This window comes from Xiphophorus couchianus, chromosome 13 (assembly GCF_001444195.1).
Source record: "Xiphophorus couchianus chromosome 13, X_couchianus-1.0, whole genome shotgun sequence".
Lineage (NCBI taxonomy): Eukaryota > Metazoa > Chordata > Actinopteri > Cyprinodontiformes > Poeciliidae > Xiphophorus > Xiphophorus couchianus.
Window position 1 is genome coordinate 27,017,823 of NC_040240.1, and position 20,641 is coordinate 27,038,463.

General features: G+C 36.3%; 1 protein-coding gene across 9 annotated transcripts in view; it reads left to right on the forward strand.

The window, feature by feature from the left end:
• Window positions 1–20,641, forward strand: part of epb41a (erythrocyte membrane protein band 4.1a) — a 64,933-nt gene that overhangs the window by 26,332 nt on the left and 17,960 nt on the right. For 3 of the 9 annotated variants that reach the window (XR_003597876.1, XM_028036125.1, XM_028036118.1), the window contains exons 9-17: window positions 2,439–2,591; window positions 4,180–4,277; window positions 4,379–4,554; window positions 5,131–5,375; window positions 5,822–5,890; window positions 7,385–7,429; window positions 8,440–8,502; window positions 14,042–14,212; window positions 16,736–16,864. Coding sequence is in view for 8 of the 9 variants with exons in the window: in XM_028036125.1 (XP_027891926.1) it covers window positions 2,439–2,591; window positions 4,180–4,277; window positions 4,379–4,554; window positions 5,131–5,375; window positions 5,822–5,890; window positions 7,385–7,429; window positions 8,440–8,502; window positions 14,042–14,212; window positions 16,736–16,864 (1,149 nt within the window). In the remaining variant the exon portion in view is untranslated. The remainder of the gene's footprint in view (window positions 1–2,438; window positions 2,592–4,179; window positions 4,278–4,378; window positions 4,555–5,130; window positions 5,376–5,821; window positions 5,891–7,384; window positions 7,430–8,439; window positions 8,503–14,041; window positions 14,213–16,735; window positions 16,865–20,641) is intronic. The other 6 variants (XM_028036120.1, XM_028036121.1, XM_028036119.1 and 3 more) reach the window with 6 other exon arrangements.

Below are 20,641 nucleotides of genomic sequence, written 5' to 3' on the forward strand. Positions count from 1 at the left end.
CTTTTTTGTGTTGTGAATCAGAATTCTGGGAACCAAAAATGTTGCATTAAGTCACGCAGAGGGCATCAAAATGTTGTACTTCAGTAGGCTTACCTTGGGCTATGAAAGATTATTATAATATTTCTCATTATTTATTTACAGGCTCACCGCTTTGGGTTTTATTGATATTAAATTTGTGCTAACATATTTTTAGTTTAAAGGAAAAGGCTGTGGACAAAAGAAAAATTTACTGTTTTATGTAGTTATTAGGTAGAAATAACTAAATCCATTTCGACTGCTTAATGTCATTACAAAAACTGCTGCATTGACATGTTTAATCAATAACTGTATGTCATTGGTGATCACAGGTCAGTCAGATCTACATCAATCTCTCCAGGCTGAAGATTAATGTAGGCTCTGACTGTGATTTACTGCATTAGCATAAATCTCCAAGACATGCAAGGTGGTGGAACATATTTTTTCTCTCTAACAATGGGAATAGATTTGACTTGACATGTTTTTTTAATCAACAATCAGATCAATCTAACAGGGTTGTTCAGAAGATTGTATTATTTTTACTGTACTGCCTCCTTATGGATAACTTAAGTTATTACAATATTCTAATGCAAAGCACAAGATGGACAAATAATTTGCAGCAAGATTTCTTAGAAATTACATAACGAATAAGAACATATAAACTTTAACAGTTGAAGAAAATTATAATTCTAATGATAGTAAGTTCTAAGAACTTATGTTTTGACATTTTTGTTTCATTGTCTACAGAGGTGGGTAGAGTATCCAAAATGTGTACGCAAGTGAAAGCAGCACTACTTCAACATATTTTTACTCAAGTAAAAGTAAAATGAAGCCAAGTATTCTTTTTTAAAAAAAGGGCTACTCAATTATCGAGTAGCTGATCAAATTATCTATCATTTAATATTTAAAAATTACATAGTCTCATAGACCAAAATATAAAACTAAGTGGAAATTTTTGTATTTTAAGTAGCAGAATAACAGTAATTCATGTAAGTAACAAATGACAAAAATCAGACAAAAGAAAATTTTTACAAATCCATTTCTTTCAATATAAAACTTAGAAAATTTTTACAAAAACTCTAGGTATGTGCCTTTGTCTGGTGAATGTTTGATTAAAACGGGCTTGTTTTTCATTAGGTGGGTAGAGAATCCAGAAATAGTACTCAAGTAAGACTAGCAATACTTCATAAATAAAAATACTCAAGCAAAAGTAAAAAGTACATTGTGGTAAAAAATACTCCTAAAAGTAAAGTTTTTAAAAAACATTAGTCAAATAAATGTAACTGAGTAAATGTAATTACACTGTAAAATCTTATTATTTCACTTTACTTTAAAAAATTATGCAAAACTCATTGCCTCAAAATTAAGCACAGTAAGCTTAAGATCAGTGAGTAAGAAAAACGTCATTTAGTTTAAATAAGCAGTACTAAATCAAGTAGCACAACCAACAAAAAAAACTAAGTTTATGTAACTTATCATGCATTAACTTAACTTAATTTCTTTAATTTGTGTGAACTGCTTGATACAAATTTAACCCCGCTTAGAATTACTAAAAACCTACAACATACTGCTTCCTACTTAAATTAAACAAACCAATATTCTTGGACATATTCTTGTCCCTCCTCTCTCACTTCTTTTTTTATTAAGGTTTTATTGGCTCTAGTGGCCTTTGAGAGTCAGACAGGAAAGTCAGTACTGGGAGAGGGGGAAGACATGTAGCAAAAGTCGTCCGGCCAGGACTCTATTCAAGGACGAAGAACTCCATACATGGGTTGTGCGCTACTCCTGCGCCACAACAGCAACCCTCTCTCCCACTTGACAGAATGTCTAATTACATCAAATATTTGAAATACATAACATATATAAAAAATATTCTACTGATAAAATATACAATAAAGATGAATTCACTCTCACTCTTGATCATCACTGTCGTTTGCAGGTGTCACTTGTACATCAGATTTGAAGGAATACAGGAACACAATACAAAGAATGCAATTAACGTGTAAAAAAATGCAATTAATGATGCAACTAATGATGTTAAAAAACAAAAACTCATTAAGTTAGTTGACTTTGGTGATATTCTCTATCATAGGTGTACACACAGTAGTGGACCGGTCTTTGACAAAAACATTTTTTATTGTTGGCAACTAGAGTTAGCATAGCGCTAACAACCTAGTTTATGACCAAGTTCAATTAGAGTGGGCTGGAGAGACTTTTCAACCACATATTCTAAGTAGCTTACTAACAGTAAGTGTTGATAGCAATTTGATGACAACTAATTTAAGTCAACTTACTACTTTTAATTAAATACCATGATTGTATTTACAGTATAGTTACTACGCAGTTTTGACTGTCTACTTGTTTAATGTTGAATTTCTGGAAGGAGTTTTAGAATGCAAGACTCATTTTACTATCTCTGCCAGGACCTGGATGGTGTTGACATCATGCTGGGAGTTTGCTCAAGTGGCCTCATGGTTTACAAAGACAAACTGAGAATCAACCGTTTCCCATGGCCCAAAGTCCTTAAGGTGTCCTACAAGCACAGCAGCTTCTTTATCAAAATACGACCATCGGAGGTAGATAACCTTTGTTATTCATAACCAGACTTATTCTAACTACACTGAGAAAATGAATCTGTGGTGAAGTAAATTTGGATGAATCTGTGAAATCAACATTAAAAAAATCAAGTTAGCATCTTTACATAAGTATATGCAGTATTGAGGTCAAAAATATGTGTTCAAGATACAAGACATTGTAATTTTTTTCAGAAAATTGCTCAAGTACTACGTCTGTCTTTTTAAGTTCACCCACACAACAAAAAACAATATTTTTATATCTACTGTGTTTTATTCAGTGTTTCAAAACACCAAATACTCCCCTTAAGCTATCAGAAATCCCAAGCACCAATGCACCAGCAGTGATTTGAAGTACACCGATTAAAATATTCTGCTCTATCTACTTAAAAAATTAAAATTAAATTAAGTTCAAGTAAGTTGGTGCTTAACTTTCAGGACATTTGTACAACTGATTTCTGTGTTGAAAAATAAAATATGCACTGATGACACAATGTTTTTTTAATATACCATATGTAGGTTAACAAAGTAATGCTGTTGTTGGTGATGTAGGCAGAAAAAATCATTTCGATGAGAATAACACTTGAGCTTAAAAATGTTGTTTACCATGGAAAAGTCTAGATCAAATTCCTTATTTGTATGTAACTTTTAATGTCAAGATGTCTTTGTTATTTCGTTTATGTACTGCTAAATAAAATTGATCAAGTTTGCAATACTTAAATCGCACAACATAACTTCATGTGTTTTTATATGTTGCAATAATTGTTTGTTTTTTTAGCACGTAGGATATACAGTATGTGACAGTAGAGATTGGCCAGCAAGGTATCCCACAATGCATTGTGCCACCAGCAGCAGCAACTGATTAGCCACTTTTTAATTTGTCACAAAATTTAGTTTTAAGATGTTTAAGGTCAAAACGTAGACTCCAAAGCTTCAGTAATGGAGTTTACTTTCAGAGCAGTAGAGTGCTTATTGGGTAGTTTCATGCATTTACATTTGCATACATTAAACTGCACCATGAGTTGTATGCTTATTTTCATGGTGTCGTCTAGGAAAAAAAGAGAACAAACTATTACTGCTTTCTATGTTTTCTGTCAAAGTTTGAGCAGAGGGACAAATAGAAAGCAGGCAGGAGCCCGGAACTGTTTCAATTAAGTATTATGTTTTAAAAACGTGATTTTTTTTGAGGCAACAAGTTTGCATCATTTATTAAGTGAAGTGAACTATTTAGATTTTAGAGTGTACTTGCAAACTTCATTTACTACAATAAAAAGTTCAGTAATTTATACAAAGTTTAGTTTTGCTTAATCTACTTGACACAATTAAGTTCACTTTACTTGGAGTTATCGTTTTCATGTAACAAAATAAGAAAGTACTTTAAACAAAGAACGGTCTTGTTTGATCAATATAAATAGATTATGCAAATAGTTGCCTTAATTTTTTTAAGTAGATAGCAATTCCACTGTCAATGACACTTGTCAAGACAAAATTAACTACCTGTTCTCTACAAGAACCAGTTCTTTATTCCCATCCCTACAAATAAAAAAAAAATTAGCAATTAACTTTTAAAATTCTGTTTTGTATTCGACAGACAGAACAGTATGAGAGTGCAATTGGTTTCAAACTTCCCAATTACAAGGCCGCCAAGAAGCTGTGGAAAGTATGTGTTGAACATCATACCTTCTTTAGGTAGAGTATGTTTTTTTTTTTTTTACTCTTTTCCAAAGCTTTGCTTTAACGGTTTTCTGTGTTAAATAAACTGTTAAATAATATCCTTTCTTTGTGGACAGGTTAACTTCCACTGAGATGGCCACCACCCCGAGAAAGTTCCTGGCACTAGGCTCCAAATTTCGTTACAGTGGACGGACTCAGGCTCAGACCAGGCAGGCCAGCTCTCTGATTGACAGACCAGCTCCCATGTTCCAGCGCTCTTCCAGCAAGAGGAACTCGCGCAGTCTGGATGGAGGTAAAGTGCTGTACATGTTTAAAACACTGGCAATCTAGTTAGTGTGTTACCAGGGGTCCTTTTACAACTTCACATGCTAGTACATGCTTTGACAGAATAGAATAGAAACAGCCTATATTGTCCCACATACACTTTATTACTGCCAGTGTTTCTCTTAGTTTTTCCTTTCCATAAAAAAAACTTCTGGCTCTCTGCTTTCTATCCACCCAGCCCATAGTCGAAGCAGACAAATGTTTATGGTCAGTTCAGCCTTCTAACCAACTTTAATTTTATGATAATTATGCAAACAATATAGCAGACTTTAGTTATATTGCATTATGTTTTGAGGAAAATTGGACAGTATTTTAATGAATCAGAATGAGACCATATGATTGTATTGTAATAAATAGGATTCTATTTAAGTGGATATAAACTGTTTACTTGGAGGTCTCATTTGTTTTAATTTGGCACTAATTAAAATAAACTATATTGAAATGTACAAAATTTTTTGTTTATGATATTACAAAGAATAATGTGTTTGTTATTTCATTGGAAGTTGAGAGTGAGGTCACTGCATCTCCTTTTTGCCCATCTCAGCAATGGCCACTACACCAGACAACAAATCTAATCGTCCAGTCAGTGCCCCTGTTATGTCACCAGTATCTCCAGGTGAGGCAAAGCCATCACCACTGCTACCCACACTGCCTCGCCATAGCCATTTTGATGGCTCTACACCCAAAAGTCAACACCATACAGATTGGAAGAGAGAGCTAAAGACAGAATGTAAGCCAGAGCACACCAAGAGTCATAGCCCAAAGCCACAGTCTGCTTCAGAGATAAAGGTAAGGCACATTTCATGGACTTTGTGCGATTCAGTTCAATGTCAATATGGTTTTACTGAATCTAGGACTGCATAAGCTTACTGTGCAAAAATAATTATCAAAGACAATCATGAAAGGTCATACAAATTGGATATTTTTTTTGCATATTCCAATAAAATATTTGGAAATGAAATGCTACAAATTATTTATTTTTATTGCATAGTAATATTTCATATTTACAGTAACTTTGCATGATAAACTGCAAGTGTGCTCTATATTATCATGTCTCGGTTTTGAAAGTATGAATATAGGTAATGAAATAAAATATCTTTCATTAAAAATAATGTGCAGAAAGTACCAAAACTTATACATATATCATAAAAAAGACATGGCTAGTGTACCTATGTATAGATTGTAGCCTGAGGTTTCCCTGAAACTAACTAATATTATGAGCTTTATGCTGCTAGACTGTTGCCAAGAGAGAGCGAAGGAACTCCTCATCCATGACCAATAGGGCAAAAGAAAAAAAGAGCCAGGTTTGTTTGCCTGATGCATGATCACTCAGCATGAGAATATCAATGCAGACTCTTTTAGACCTACATCACTTCCTTAAAGTTTTTAAATGACAAAGCAAGAATTAATAAATACTCTCTCTTATGGTTAAGAGAGAGTATTTAGTTTTAAAGAATGAAAGGCAGTATTTTTTGCATATTCCAATAAAATATTTGGAAATGAAATGCTGCAAATTATTTATTTTATTGCATAGTAATATTTTAAAATATTTTAAAACACTGGCAATATTGTCAATATTTGTACACCAAACGAATATTGACAAATATAATGATTAACTGACATGAAAATTTGAGAATATTGGAAATTAATATTGCTGTTAATTTCTGGACAATAACCACCACATCTGAAATTGCTTCTCTACTTCAGTTAAACACCATACCATTGTCACATGCTCAAACATATACAAGATAGTCAATCCCCTCTGCTCCTGAAACACTTGCACAAATGGGAAAAAGCTGAAAAAACATCACTTGGTAATACTCGCCCAATTTTTCTTATGGGACTCATATCGATACATTAGAAATTGAATAACATTGACTGATTGGCCACTAAGGTCTTTTACTATGTCCTGTGCAATATGAGACAGATAATCTGTGAGAAAAATCAAGCTTCTCTGCCTTCTCCCTGTGGTCCTACTGCTACCTGCAGAAAATCCCTGTTTGGTCAGAAGCAACCAATCAGAGGCAGGAGGAGGGTCTTAATGCTGTCAATCAGAACGAGGACCTGAGGTGATGATAGTAGGACAACACGGAGAAAGAATAGGATCTTTCTCCTTGTTGTCCTACTACCAGATTATCTGTGAAAAAATAAGGATGTAAACAGTGACATGGACATCCGTACAACAATGAAAGTTTTAAGAAATATGCAAGACACATTTTTCTTAAAGTTGCATACTGCGGATTTTACCTAACATCACTCAAGAGGAAATAATTAAGTATAATTTAGGGGTGCACTGAAATATCAGCCAGGCGATAAATCAACCCTGATTTCTTTAATTTGGGGAGATTGATGATCAATATTCTTATCAACCAATTTTATTTACCTTGGGAAGGGTCTAAAAATCAACGAGCGTCCTCTTTTGCTCTGCCATGAGAGAGATTTGACTGACAGACCTGCCCACCAGGTCATGTCTGCATGTTGACAGTTGACAATAGTCACCCCACTGTTGCCAGCTCAGCGACTTTCTTGATGTATTTAGCGACATTTCAGACCCAATTGCAATCGGAAGGTCAGTGTTTTTTTAAAACTGCTGATCGGAAATAGACCAGAAAACTGCAGTCGGTGCTCCCAGAATAATTTTTCTTAATTTTTGAACCTAGCAAGCTATGTAAAGTAGCATTGTCACAAGAATCTGGATCTCCGTAAATGCATGTCATTTTTTGCTGTTTTATGTTTGATTTACAAAAGAGGCTTACAGAGAGTTACAAAAGAATTTTCTTTTTCTGATGGGGAAACAGCTCTCCGTTCAGGATAAAAAGATGGAAATGGTTCGAGTAAGGAAGGTTAGCAAAATTGTTTTGCCGACTTGCATTATCATCAGTAATTTAATGACACTTTTTCATTTCCATTGCAGAGTCAAATGATGCTATATTTTCTTGACTACTGTATTGTGATTTGTGGATGCCTATTTTGTGAAAGCTTGTGCATTTCATTAAGAAGACATAAATACATTTTTCTGGTTACTTTGATTAGAAATAGAGCAACCTAATGCTACTACTACCATTGATAATAATGATGATGATATTAGTAATAGCAGTATATTTTGCCATTACATTACAACAGTCGAGCATAACATTCTAGTGAAGTACAAGTAACCACTATTCTTTGCAACACCCTGCAATGTTAACATAAGTGTCAGGCAAGAGTGTAATTTAGATATTAAATGGTGAATTGAGGTTTTAAAACATTTGTTATTAAAATTAAGTCTTACAATTTTCCCTATTTTTGTAATTTCAGTAATAAAGTTTTTTTTCCAACCCCAAGAAAAAAACAGCCATTTAATTTGTACAGTACTGTGAATGAAAAACTAGAATTCATTAATGATGAGATTTTTTAAATTTCTTGTATAATTCTGTATTTTATTTTTTATCATCCACAAACAATATCATTTATAAATTAACCCCTTAACTGTCTTCCTGAAAACAGAGAAAATATCTGTTTTCAGGACTTGGCACAATATAACATGAGCTTGTTGAAATTTTACAAATCCAGAAAATAGACACATGCAACATCCTATGCAGTAGCATCTTATGCATGCATAGCATGTGACTTAAAATTCTGGTATTTTCATGTATCTGCGTGGCTGTAACACATACCCACCCAGTTTGTATAGGTTCGTCATCTTTTATTAGCTGAGCTGACAAACTGGGAATTGCATGCTGCATTCTATGTTTCTGCGCACCAATGCTTTATCTCGCTACCATAGCCATTGCTGTTATTTGAAGATTGAAACATAGATATTAATTCTAACTTGCTTACAACCAGTTTTATTCCTTTCCCTCATTTTTCACAGAAGAGACCCAAGAGACTTGAGGGAGAAACTATTTATATCAGACATAGCAATTTAATGTTGGAGGTTTGTATTTTCAGTGTTACCAGTTTTGGTAGTTTCTGTAACAGTTATGTGTGCATAAACGTAATGTTGATTTCCATTTGCTTGATCTGTTTGTTTGTTTCTTTCTTTCTTTCTTTCTTTCTCTCTCTCTCTGTAGCTCAACCCGAAATGGTTTGCATGCACCATTTTCCTCTCTGATTGTCATGCAAGTAGCTTCTCATCAGTTGTTTCTGTTTGTCATTTAAGCTTTCACTTTCTGAAATATATGGCTGGGAAACATTTTCTTTTTGTTAAACAACAAACTCTGCAGCCCAGTTTGTCCTTAAAGTGTGTAACTAATTCCCAAAATAACTCTTTTTGCAGATAAACTGTCATCTTAGAATCTTAGGTTACTTAAGATTCTATCTTTACAAACCATTTCCAAAAAATTTTAATATCATGGAAAAGTTGTTTGATTACCATAATTCTATTCAAGATGTTAAACTTTCATAAGTTATAGATTCAGGGACAACAGTTTAAGTGATGTCAAATATTTGTTTGTTTATTCTTATATAATTTTGCTTCCAGCTAATAAAACCCACAAAAACAGGAATTCAAAAAATGTTAATACTCTGAGGAAGTCAGCTTAAACAACTTCTCAGTTTTTGCAGAAAAAAAGAAAGAAATAAAAATAAAAATATTGTTTTTAAACATATTGTTTAAAAACTATATGTCAGTCTTCAATACTTGGTTGGGAATCCCTTTGCCTTAATCAATTCCTTGATGCGATGTGGCATTGAGGCAATCAGCCTGTGGCATTGCCTGGGAGTTATGGAAGCCCAGATTTCCTTGATGCTTGCTGTCAGCTCTTTGTTGTTTTTGGATCTGGTGCCCCTCATTTTCCTCTTGAGAATTCGCCATAGATTCTCAATGAGGCTTAGGTCCATCGAGTTGACTGGGGAGTCAAGCTGTGACCAAACCAGGTTTTGGCATGGGCAGGGGCCAGGTCCTGCTGGAAGATGAAATCTGCATCTCCATAGAGATCCAGAAGGAATCATGAAGTCCTCTAAAACATTCTGTAGTCTGTTGCAGTGACCTTGGATTTAAGAAAGCAGCGTTTACCAACACGTGCAGCAGACAATGCACCAAATCATGACTGAATGTGGATATTTTACACTGGACCTCAAGCAGTTTGGGTTCAGTTCCTCACTCGTCCCCCTCCCCCTTGGACTTTGATTACCAAATGAAAGGCACACTTTACTTTCATTGGAAAAGAGGACCTTGGACCTCTTTTAGGAAGCTGAGTCGCTTCTTATGTTGTCTCAGGTTCAGAAGTGGCTTGACCCGAGGAACCTGACAGTTCATCTTCTGGATGCATCTGATTGTGTTGGTTTTTGAAGCTGTGACTCCCGTCTCCTTCCGCTCTTTCTGGATCTCTGCAAGATTCTTGAATCTTCTTGGTTTGATAACCCGTTGGAGTCCACGGTCATCTTTTTGGCTGATGCATCTTCTCCTGCCACATTTTGCCCTGCCACTAGACATTCAATTGATTGGCCTGAACACAGCATTCTGCCGACAGATAGCCTCCTTAGCTATAAACTTTTCTGGCTTACCCCTTCTATAGAGAGTATCAAGTCTTCCACACATTGAACCGAACTGAAGCAATTTAATGACGCCTGGTGGTGCTTTGAGTTTAGTAGATGATTAGTGTGTCACACTCATATTACAACATTCATGCCCTGCAAAATTTGGGCTGATTTCTTCAGCGTATTCAAATTTTTTGAATTCCTGTGTGTGTGGGTTTTATGAGCTGGAAACCCAAATTATGTAACAATAAACAAACAAATACTTGACATTGTTTAACCTCTGGGCCCTAAATCTATAACCTGTGACAGTTTAACCTTTTGAATGGAATTATAGGAATTCAACAACGTTCCCATGATATTCAAATCTTTTTGGAAAGGTGTATCTTTCTATGTAAATTTTTACATTTTCTTGAAAATCTGTATAGTTCTGCATTATTTTGCTTAAAACAGTCTCAGTCCTGGTGTCCTTAGGTTGAGCATTGCCTAAGCAGTTGAATTCTTCTTATTGTTTAAAATGGTATGACTTTAGGTCACTCAGAGTTGTATAACAATCCATTCAGACATACAGACCCACCCGATAGTGACTCCGGACTTAGAATAGTGAGTGTGGCTGCAGCAAGCATTGATCAATGCTTGCTGCAGCATGTGTAAATCACACATTTCCTCAGCTTTAGAAATGTGTGATTTACTTGCACTGTTGATATGGAGTAGGATGCTATTATCGTTGCCCCCTTCTCTGGCCACACACGGATGTAGGATGGATGGATGACTGTGTCAGATTGACTGCAGGGCTTTGAAAGTAGGGTGGTGGCTCACAGGAGCACTCGTTGCTCACTCAGGACAGAGTGGAGCTGCTGCAAAGCTGCAGAGTATCGTCGCTATAAAAGGTCTCCGGCAACATAGAAAGAAAGTTTCTAGATTGCCCACCCATTGTTATTTTGTTTTAAAAAGTCACTAGAGAAGTCTGGAACATCACTAAGTAAAGCTACAAAATGTATTAAGTTAGTGAAATCCCTTTTTTTTTATCCTAACCACAGGTCTGGTTAATATCACCACTCATCCCCACACTTGGCTCCGCCTAATCGCCTACTTAACTGGAACTTTTCAAAATTTGTCAGGTTGTGGGATTCGGCTTTCACATGGGATTAGCTAGTCTCTAATGCTGAAAGAAACCTGCCTTACAAAATCATATGAGGCATGAAATACATGTGGGTATCACCGATGGTAGTAGATCATCCATAGACTTAAACATCTCTTAGTATATCCTCCACGGTTCACATACAAAAGCTTCTTTGAAACTGAAGGACAATGTTGAAGATTATGAAAACTATATTTTTGTGTGCAGATGTTGGGCAGTATTGTTAGACATTCAAACCATCATAACACAACGCATAAGAAACCATCATATCATTTTATTCATCAATGCCACAAGGGCACAGTTGTTTGCTTAACCGTAACATGAAACTTTCTATCTATCTTGTTTTAACAAGTTAAAAAATAATCTGTTTTTGAAAAGGGTTTGTATATGATGGACTCATTTTATGCTGCCTGTCAGACGATGACTTTTAATGAGCTGTGAGAGCATGTCTGAAGAAGATAACATAAAACTGTATCTCTATTTTTAGATGGAAAGATCAACTAATTTTTTTTTAGAACGGGTACAAAATTAATATTAGTAATATTATTAGCAATTACATTAGGATTTTTTTTTACCTGCACCAGTAATACTGGTGCAGGTATATATATCTGTGTGTGCACACTTATAAGTCACACTTATAATTTTCCTTGTACTCCGATAGCCAAACAACGACATCTTATTGTCAAATTCACTATCGTGACTTTGTGAGATGACAATGAAGTAAGTCTAAGGATGAACCACTTTTTCTCATTAATCTCCAAAAGTTTGTTTACAAAACAGCTTTCTGTAATCGGACTTTACCAAGACCAACTAACACAAGTTTTGAAGCAAATCAAAATCTGTATTTATATAAGAAATTTTTTTATTATCACTTTTTTTAAATCCGGCAATAATTTATTTTTCTTGTAATATTCTTGTAATATTTCTTGTAATATCTTCCCCTCCAAGTCACCCACACCGAGTCTTTGCTTCTGTCTGTTTAACTCACTTTTGTACTTTACCACTTACAAAGAGTCAGAGGGAGAAACAAAAAAGAAATCTGTAAATAAACAAAGTTAAAACAGGAGGAGTGAATATGTAATAAGACAATAATAGTGGATAAAATAAATCATCATATTAAAAAGGTGAAATTACTGAAAAGTTATTGAGTAACAGAATATAAAATAATGAGAAAAAAATAAATCAACTAATAAAAAAGGAAACTAAGCTTGGAAATTAGACGGAAGATTAAATAATAGTGATAATGTTCCATTAATGCTGTTGACAAGGATAGACAAACTGTCTGTCTGTGTAACTAATCCTGGCATATTAATTTCTTTATTCCATACTTATAGCTAATTTTAACAGCATCTGTCCACCGTAGACACAGTTTTGAAGCTACAATCTTGAAGATTTTACACAATTTGATTTAGCTTTATTTTATTTATTCATGTGCCACTAGTGACCTTAATTTCATATTTGATAGTGAGGAAATGGATAGGGAGAAAAAGGGAGGTGTGTGTTAACATAATAAAAATGGTGGTGATTGACCATCTACTAAAAGCTCCTCTATTATTTTATCTACTCTTTTTAACAGTTAAAATAGTAATGGTATACGTTACATTGGATGGTAATGGCATACGTTACATTGGATGGTAATGGCATACGTTACATTGGATGGTAATGGTATACGTTACATTGGTGACCATTTCCCAGTCATGTATGTAAGATCAGTTCTATGATCTACAGTACTATACTTTAGTTCCTTGTCACTTTTTTCAGACAGCTTTCTTCTCTTTCATTTGATCTGTACTTTTTCAAGCTGATGTCTCTGTGCCCTTTCTGCTGTCCTGGTAACTGTTTTTATTGTTATTTCAGATTTTCAAACCCTTTACAATGAAGAGATTGACATTTAATTTACATGGATTTGATTTGCCCTTTCCCCTCCACCTTACAATCTAAATGTACATCAATGTAAAAAAGGGTAGGGTTAGGGTAGGGTTAGGGTTAGGTCCCAAGTCCACAAAGCACATGTAGACCTGTTGGGTGAATTCCCACACACCCTCCAGGACCTTGCTGAGGGTGTAGAGCTGGTCCAGTGTTCCACAACTAGAACCAGAACCACACTGCTCTTCCTGAATCCAAGGTTCGACTATCTATAGCTGGAGCACACTCTGTGGATAACCCTTCCCCTTTTTTTGTATAAGGGGTCCACCACCCTAGTCTGCCAAACCAGGGGAACTGCCCCCAATATCCATGCAAGATTGCAGAGTCGCATCAACCAACACAACCCTACAACATCCAGAGATAGATTTAAAAAAAAAGGGATTGTCAGTAGTCAAATAGAATCCTGTAAGAACACCATATTTTGTAAGTCCAATTTAAAAAAAAGAATGACACCAGAAAATTTGAAATAGGACTGTCTGTTGTTTTTTCTTGTCTGACGGTTTTCTCAGAATACAGTAGTTGGCAGATCCTTTTACAAATTATTTTATCTTAATATGTTCATGTACCTGGTACTGTGAAGGTTTCTGGGTTTTTTTTTTTAGAAATAAGCATGATATGTTTATGGACATATCTTAGAAAAAGCACATAGTAATTCAGCTTGTTAAAAAAACTATTTTTACTCTAGTGATAATGTGGCATTGACATTGTTTTAACGCACCTTTATGATTACAGAAAAATCATTACGCACTTATCCATTTTACCTGTCCTTTCACTCATACTGTGCAGTGTAAGTTCACTATGATCCTTTCTTTTCAGTATTTTTTTCTGACTCGTTTTGGTCAACATTCAACTCATTGTATTCCTGTCTGTGATCATCTTTTTTGACCTTTTGCTCTATCATTATATTAATGTAACTTTTTCATTTTTGAAGGACCTTGATAAGACCCAAACTGAGATCATGCGTCACCACACTAGTATCAGTGAGCTCAAGAGAAGTTTTATGGAGTCAGTACCAGAACCTCGACCCAGTGAGTGGGACAAACGCCTATCTACCAACTCGCCACTCCGCTCAGTGAGCCTCAATGGCCAGCTGCAACCAGTGGTGAGTTCTGAGGAAATTATCTGCATATTTGTAAAATCACCTAAAATCACCATTCACAGTTGTTGTTCATTCAGTTGTTTTATTTTGTAAAAATATAAAAATCATTTTTGTAAAAAAGACAAAAAAATCTGAAGCAAGCATAGAAGAGTATGGAATTCAGTATTTCCCCTACCTTTACTCATAGAGTTGCCACACCAATGAGAACCCCTCCTCCAAAAGGACATCAAACATATAGTAATTGCGCAATTTTATGGAGGGTAAAATTAAATAACAAAATTTTGTCATGTTCTGTGTTTTCTGTGTATTTATTTTGAGTTTTGCAGTCTGCTTTTAATGTAGTTCAAACACGTTTACAAACTCTGAAGTTGGTTTTGAATGTGGACAAGACAAAAGCAATGATTTTCTCACATGCTAGAAAAATACCAGAAACTTCCCTATTGCTCACCACTGCTGTAGGAGCATAAATCGAGTTTGTCAGTAATTATAAATATCTTGGTTTTATTCTAGATAATGAACTCTCTTTTAAAAATCACATAGCAAATCTACTACGGACATTGAAAATGAAAATTGGGTTTTATTATCGAAATGGATCTTGTTTTACACTCAAAGCTAGAAGAAAATTGGTAGCAGCGACATTCCTGCCACTTTTGGATTATGGAGATGTTTTATATATGAATGCTTCGACCAAATGTCTTCAATCATTAAATACTGTGTATCATTGCGCTTTAAGATTTATAACCGGTAGTAGACGTCTGACATTGTGATTTGTACGCAAAAGCTGAATGGCCTCCTTTAAGTATACGGAGAAACAATCATTTAATGATCCTGATGTATAAATCTTTACTCGGTCTAACCCCAGCATATTTATCCACTCTCCTACATAGAACTGTCAGTTTTCGTTCTCTTCGCTCCAATAACATTATTCTTCTGCATGTTCCACGCTTTCGAACTGAAAAAGGGAAGCAGGCATTCAGTGTGTTTTGCCCCCACAGCGTGGAATCAGTTGCAGTCTGAACTTAAGATGTCGGAAATGATTTCACTGGACTTATTTCGAGCAGTTCTTAAAGATAGGCAACAAGATTCTATGAAACAGTGTCATTGTTTTTAAATTGTTTTTATTGTTTTATACTTGTGCATATGTATTAATTGTTTTTATCTTGCAACCAGGTTGCTATGTATTGCAAATTTTTGCTCAGGTCCCTCTTGAAAATGAGATCTAGATCTCAACGGGGTTTACCTGATTAAATAAAGGAATAAAAATAATAATAATAATAATTGAGTAAAAAATTAAAGTAAAAGTAAAAAACAGGAGAATCCCACGGTCCTTAGCTTTGTAGGAGTTCAGCTATGACGTTGTCAATGTAAGAGTAGTTCTAAAAAATTATTAAAAGGTGACATTGTAAAAGCTATAAAATTATAAAAACTGGATATGTGGAATAACTAGCAGTCAGTGTTTTATGTAAGGACGAGAGAGCAGGATTAGCTATTCCCCCTTCAGCATCAAGACTAAGCAGCATCCTCATTCCGTCACTACGCTGCGTTAAGTTTCTGTATACTTATGGGGGAATGGCAGAAAAATTCCCCCATATATACTTGCTTTGCTTATATAAGTGAGCAGTATTCAAAGAAGTGCAATATGATTTATAAAAAGAGTCACAGTAAGTGTTCTGAGGCAGAACACTTACTGTTCTTGCGTACAAGAATGTTGGCTTGTGCGTACTGTACATTAAACAATATTGTCTGTAAATTTCCATGTCATTAGCCAGATCATCAGTTAAATAATGTCCCAGGTATTTCACAGCAGCACACACTTTAAGAACACCAGATAAGACAGAGGTGGGCAACTCCGGGCCTCGAGGGCCGGTCTCCTGCAACCTTTAGATATGTCTCTACTTCAACACACCTGAGTCAAATAATGACGTCATTAGCAGGACTCTGGAGAACTTGACTGCACTTAGGAGGTGATTCAGTTATTGGATTCAAGTGTGTTGGACCAGGGAGACATCTAAGAGTTGCAGGACACCGGCCCTCAAGGACCAGGATCGCCCACTCCTGAGATAAGGAAAAATCGCGAAGTTCCCATTTCTGATCTTCCCTGGTTTTTATAATCATGTTACTTTTCATTAAATTGTACATAATGTTGTACACCTGACCATATTGTGAGCAGATCCTCAGTAATTGTTGAAGACCAGCACTACAAGGACAAAAAATAACCTGATCATCTGCATGCATGGTCCCACCAGCAACACACCCGATCTCTCAGTTTTATAGCCACTTCGATAAATCCTCCTATACATTAAAAACAAGAGGAAGAATGCTTCCCTGTTCCTTATTTTAAAAGGAGCTGACACACAATTACTCCATCTTATTTACATTAATTGATGAGTGTACCAAAAGGACAGAATTCTTGTTATTTATTTATAATACACACTAATGTATACATATGTTAAATAATTTTCCATTCTTTAAGCCTAGTTTAAGCCCCAGTGGGGTTTTTTTCTGGTGTTTTTCTCATTCCTGCAGTCTCCAGTTCTAAGGGCCCAAACGGTCACCATCTCAGATGTTACCAACTCTCTAAGAGGAACTGTGACTTACAAGGACATTCCTTTAGTTCACACTGAGACAAAGACCATCACATATGAGTCAGCACAGGTAAGAGAAATTAAGGAAACTCCACAGATTCAGCAGATATTTAAGAAAGTATTTATCTTGAATCGATTGTTATATGTAGTGTAAAGTTGTTTCTAAAAATTATACCAAAATACTGAACAATAATGGGCTATAATGTTGGTACTTACAGATGAGCAAATTTTAAGATTTTGTTCTGAAAATGTTTCAGGACACACTGCACTCACTGTTTAAAGGAAATTGTGACTGTTGGATGTGACTCCAACTCATAGATTAATTTCACCAAGAATGAAACATCCCCAGCTTTTTTTTTTTTGTCATTTTGATAATTAAAACAGACACTGTTTGCACAATTATTAGCCAAGTCTTAAACCCAGACTATCCCACTACGCTGTTGGTTGATTCTAAAATCTTTTTAGACCTCAAAGACGAATGTCTAAGAAAGTAAAAGTGCATGTTTTCTTTGGTGTCATTATAAAAACAGGTCATAAAATTACATGAACATAACCATGGGATTAGATGTAATACAAGGTGGCATTTAATGCCCTGATGGCTACTGGGTATAAACTGTTCCTCAGCCTGTTTTGTCCTTGTTTTAATGCTCCAGTATCTGTAGCCATTTGGCAGCAATTGGAACTAATTGTGCCCAGGGTGGGAGGAGTCTTTTAAAATGTTCCTGACTTTGCTGAGGCAAACCTGTGGAGTTTTTTGAGAGAAAACAGAGCACAGCTGATGATCTTCCTTCGTGCTGTTGTGCACCTGGAGAACCACACACAGACACAATAGCAGATGATGCTTTCAATAAATAGAGCACCAATAGAATGAAACCAGTAGTTTTTGAAAAATGTTGTTTTTCCTGAAGAAATAATCTATCATGCTTTATTCATCAGTTCTGCTGTTTATCCCATCCAGGCCAGGTATCAGCACCTTGGTCTTGGCTGTGTTTAAGGTCAAGTTGTTATCTGTGCACCACGCTGTTAGTCGCTCCACCTCATTATTGTATGCAGACTCATCTCCCCATGAGATGAAACTACAGTTGTGTCCCCTGCAAATTTATCAAGAGTGCTACTTTGATGGACTGAAACATAATTATATGTGCGCATCATGAAGAGCAGAAGGCTTAAAACACAGCCCTGGGGAGAGCCAGTGTTGATGCTGATAACTGAGGAGTTATGGGGTCCCTCTCTAAGTCTGTCAGGAAGCCTTTAATTCAGCAACAGGTGGAAAGGGGTATTTCCAGGTCTCCCAGTTTGCACACCAGTCTGTCTGGGGGGATGATTTTGAATACAGAGCTAAAATCAATGAAGACTAAGCCTGCATATCTCTCCTGGTGCTGTGGGACAAGACAATATGGAGGACAGTGGCAACAGCATTTTCAGTTGACCTGTTAGCTCTGTAAGCAAACTTGTTTCTGTAAACAGACAGCAATGAGTAGGCATACAAACAAGTATGCATCAAGGTGAGAGGAATATGAACAAGATATGACTCTGAACCAGTCTTTCAAAACATTTCATCACCAATGCGGAGAGAGCCACTAGTTGGTAGTCGTTCAGGCAGGTGATAGGTGATTTTTTTAGTAGTGGGAACTTTGGTGGAGGATTTCAGGCAGGATGGGGCTTTTGCTTGAGATAGGGATAGATTAAAGATCTTAGTTAAGACCCCAGCCAGCTACTCTGCAGCTGAGCAGAGCACAGGTTCAGGAACACCCTCAGGTCCTGTTGCCTTTCTGGGGCTGGCAGACTGTAGCAAGCGTCTCACCTCACATTCCTCTACCTTGACCACTGCTTAATTCGGAACAGGTGCTACTGAAGGCTCAGCCTCGAAAAGAGCAAAGAAATGGTCCATCTTCTCCTGAACCACTTCAGTGAGATGTCATCTTCAACTGACTGGTCCTGTAGTTGGTGATGTGCTGGATTCCCACCCAAACCTGCCTGCTGTTGTTGTCCAGGTTCTCCCCGATCCTCCTCTCAAAGTCCCTTTTAGCCTTAGTGACTCCTCTCTAGATTTCCAAGCTGTAGAGGCGCTTGTTCTCACATGATGTTCTTTTCTTTAAGCAGTTGCTGGATTTCCTGGGTCATCCATACCATATAGTTGGGGAAGACACAGATATGTTTTTTCACAGTAATATTGCCAGTGCAGGTCTTGATGCAACATAAAACACTATCAGTTAATAATTCCAGGTAGATTCCAGAGATGTGCATCTTAGTAGCTGTTATGGGGCCTTAGACAGAACCCCCCTGCCCCCGGATCCCGTCCTACTAAGAACCTCAGCATCACTAACATGTTTAAATATTGATAAGGTGAAGTCTGTGAGAGGGCGACCAGGTTTATTGGCAGAGTTTAAAATCAATCACTGATTATTGGTTATTTGCTGTGATGTATTTGTGAAGAAACCCAATTCAAACACAAAGATTACTGTACACCATATTGTAGCCATGGTAACACAACAATCAAACTATCAAGATGATTGTCTAAAGTTTTACAAAGTAAACTTCCTAATTAAATCCTAAATGTACTATTTATTTTTCTCAGCTGAATGCATTAAATAAAATTTAATAACATTGTCATTCTCTATAAATGATGCTACAGGTTTAGATCTATGGTCTGTGTTACAATTAAACAATTTCTAGGGACCCCGGAATGTCGGGAGGCCCCTGAATGGCCTCTACCAGCAGCTACTGAGTTTTCTTTGCCTTGATATCTCAGTCTTATAATTCTAGATCTCAGAGATGCTAACATCAAACTATTATATAGAGTTAACCCCTTTGAGAATTTTGATCTATAAATCAATCTGCAGCCAGGTTGTTCTAGAGGTTAAATAGATATTATTAGGGCTTAATTAGTAAAATGGCAGCAATTTTGCTTATTTCATAACTTTATAACCAGAGACCTTCTCTCCTCTGATCTGTTTAACAGCTACAGTCTCAGATCAACTCAGCCCCCCCAGGACTGTCAGCAGCAGAAACAGAAACTTTATACCTGTTGGGGAAAATATAGACTATATTTGCTTTGCATTGTCCCCACATGATGGAAATGATATAGTAGGAAACAATTATATTCTTGATTAATATGGGTTGTTGCTGTGTTAAATTTGAGCCCCTGCCCCTCCATATGTCTCTGCACGGCCCTGTATATATAGGTACTTTATAGCAGCGGTCCCCAATCTTTTTAGTCACGCGGACCGGTCAGCCCTTCGCAATTTTGTTGCGGACGGGGGGGGTGCGGGTGCGCGCGTGGTAAGTATCGAGTGCGATGCTGTTGGGGGCTGCAGTACTCCGATGTTGTTGTGTTACTCATTCTGCTGCAAGTTGGCTCAATTTTGACGCGCAAGACGTAACCGGTAAAATTCGGTTTAGGATTTTCAAAATAAAACATCCGGAAGTAGTTCATTATTTCTTGCGTGGCCCGGTACCAATTGGTCCGCGGCCCGGTGGTTGGGGACCACTGCTTTATAGTACAAACCACAGGGTGAAAATAACAATATAAATTATTTTATTATTATATATTATTTTTTCATGATGACAGGTAAGGTTCTGCCTCTTTTAGCAGTAAAAATTAAATGTTACCCCTCCCAGACCAAAAAGCACACATCCATATTTACACTGAACCAGAGGTGGGACCAAGTCACTCTTTTGCAAGTCTCAAATTAGTCTCAAGTCTTTGTCCTCAAGTCCGAGTCAAGTCTCAAGTATAGACGGTCAAGTCAAGTCAAGTCTCAAGTCAAGACAGGCAAAAGTCGTGTCAAGTCTCAAGTCGGGAGCTTGGAATTTCAAGTTCTTTTGAGCTGTTTTTTTTTTTTAA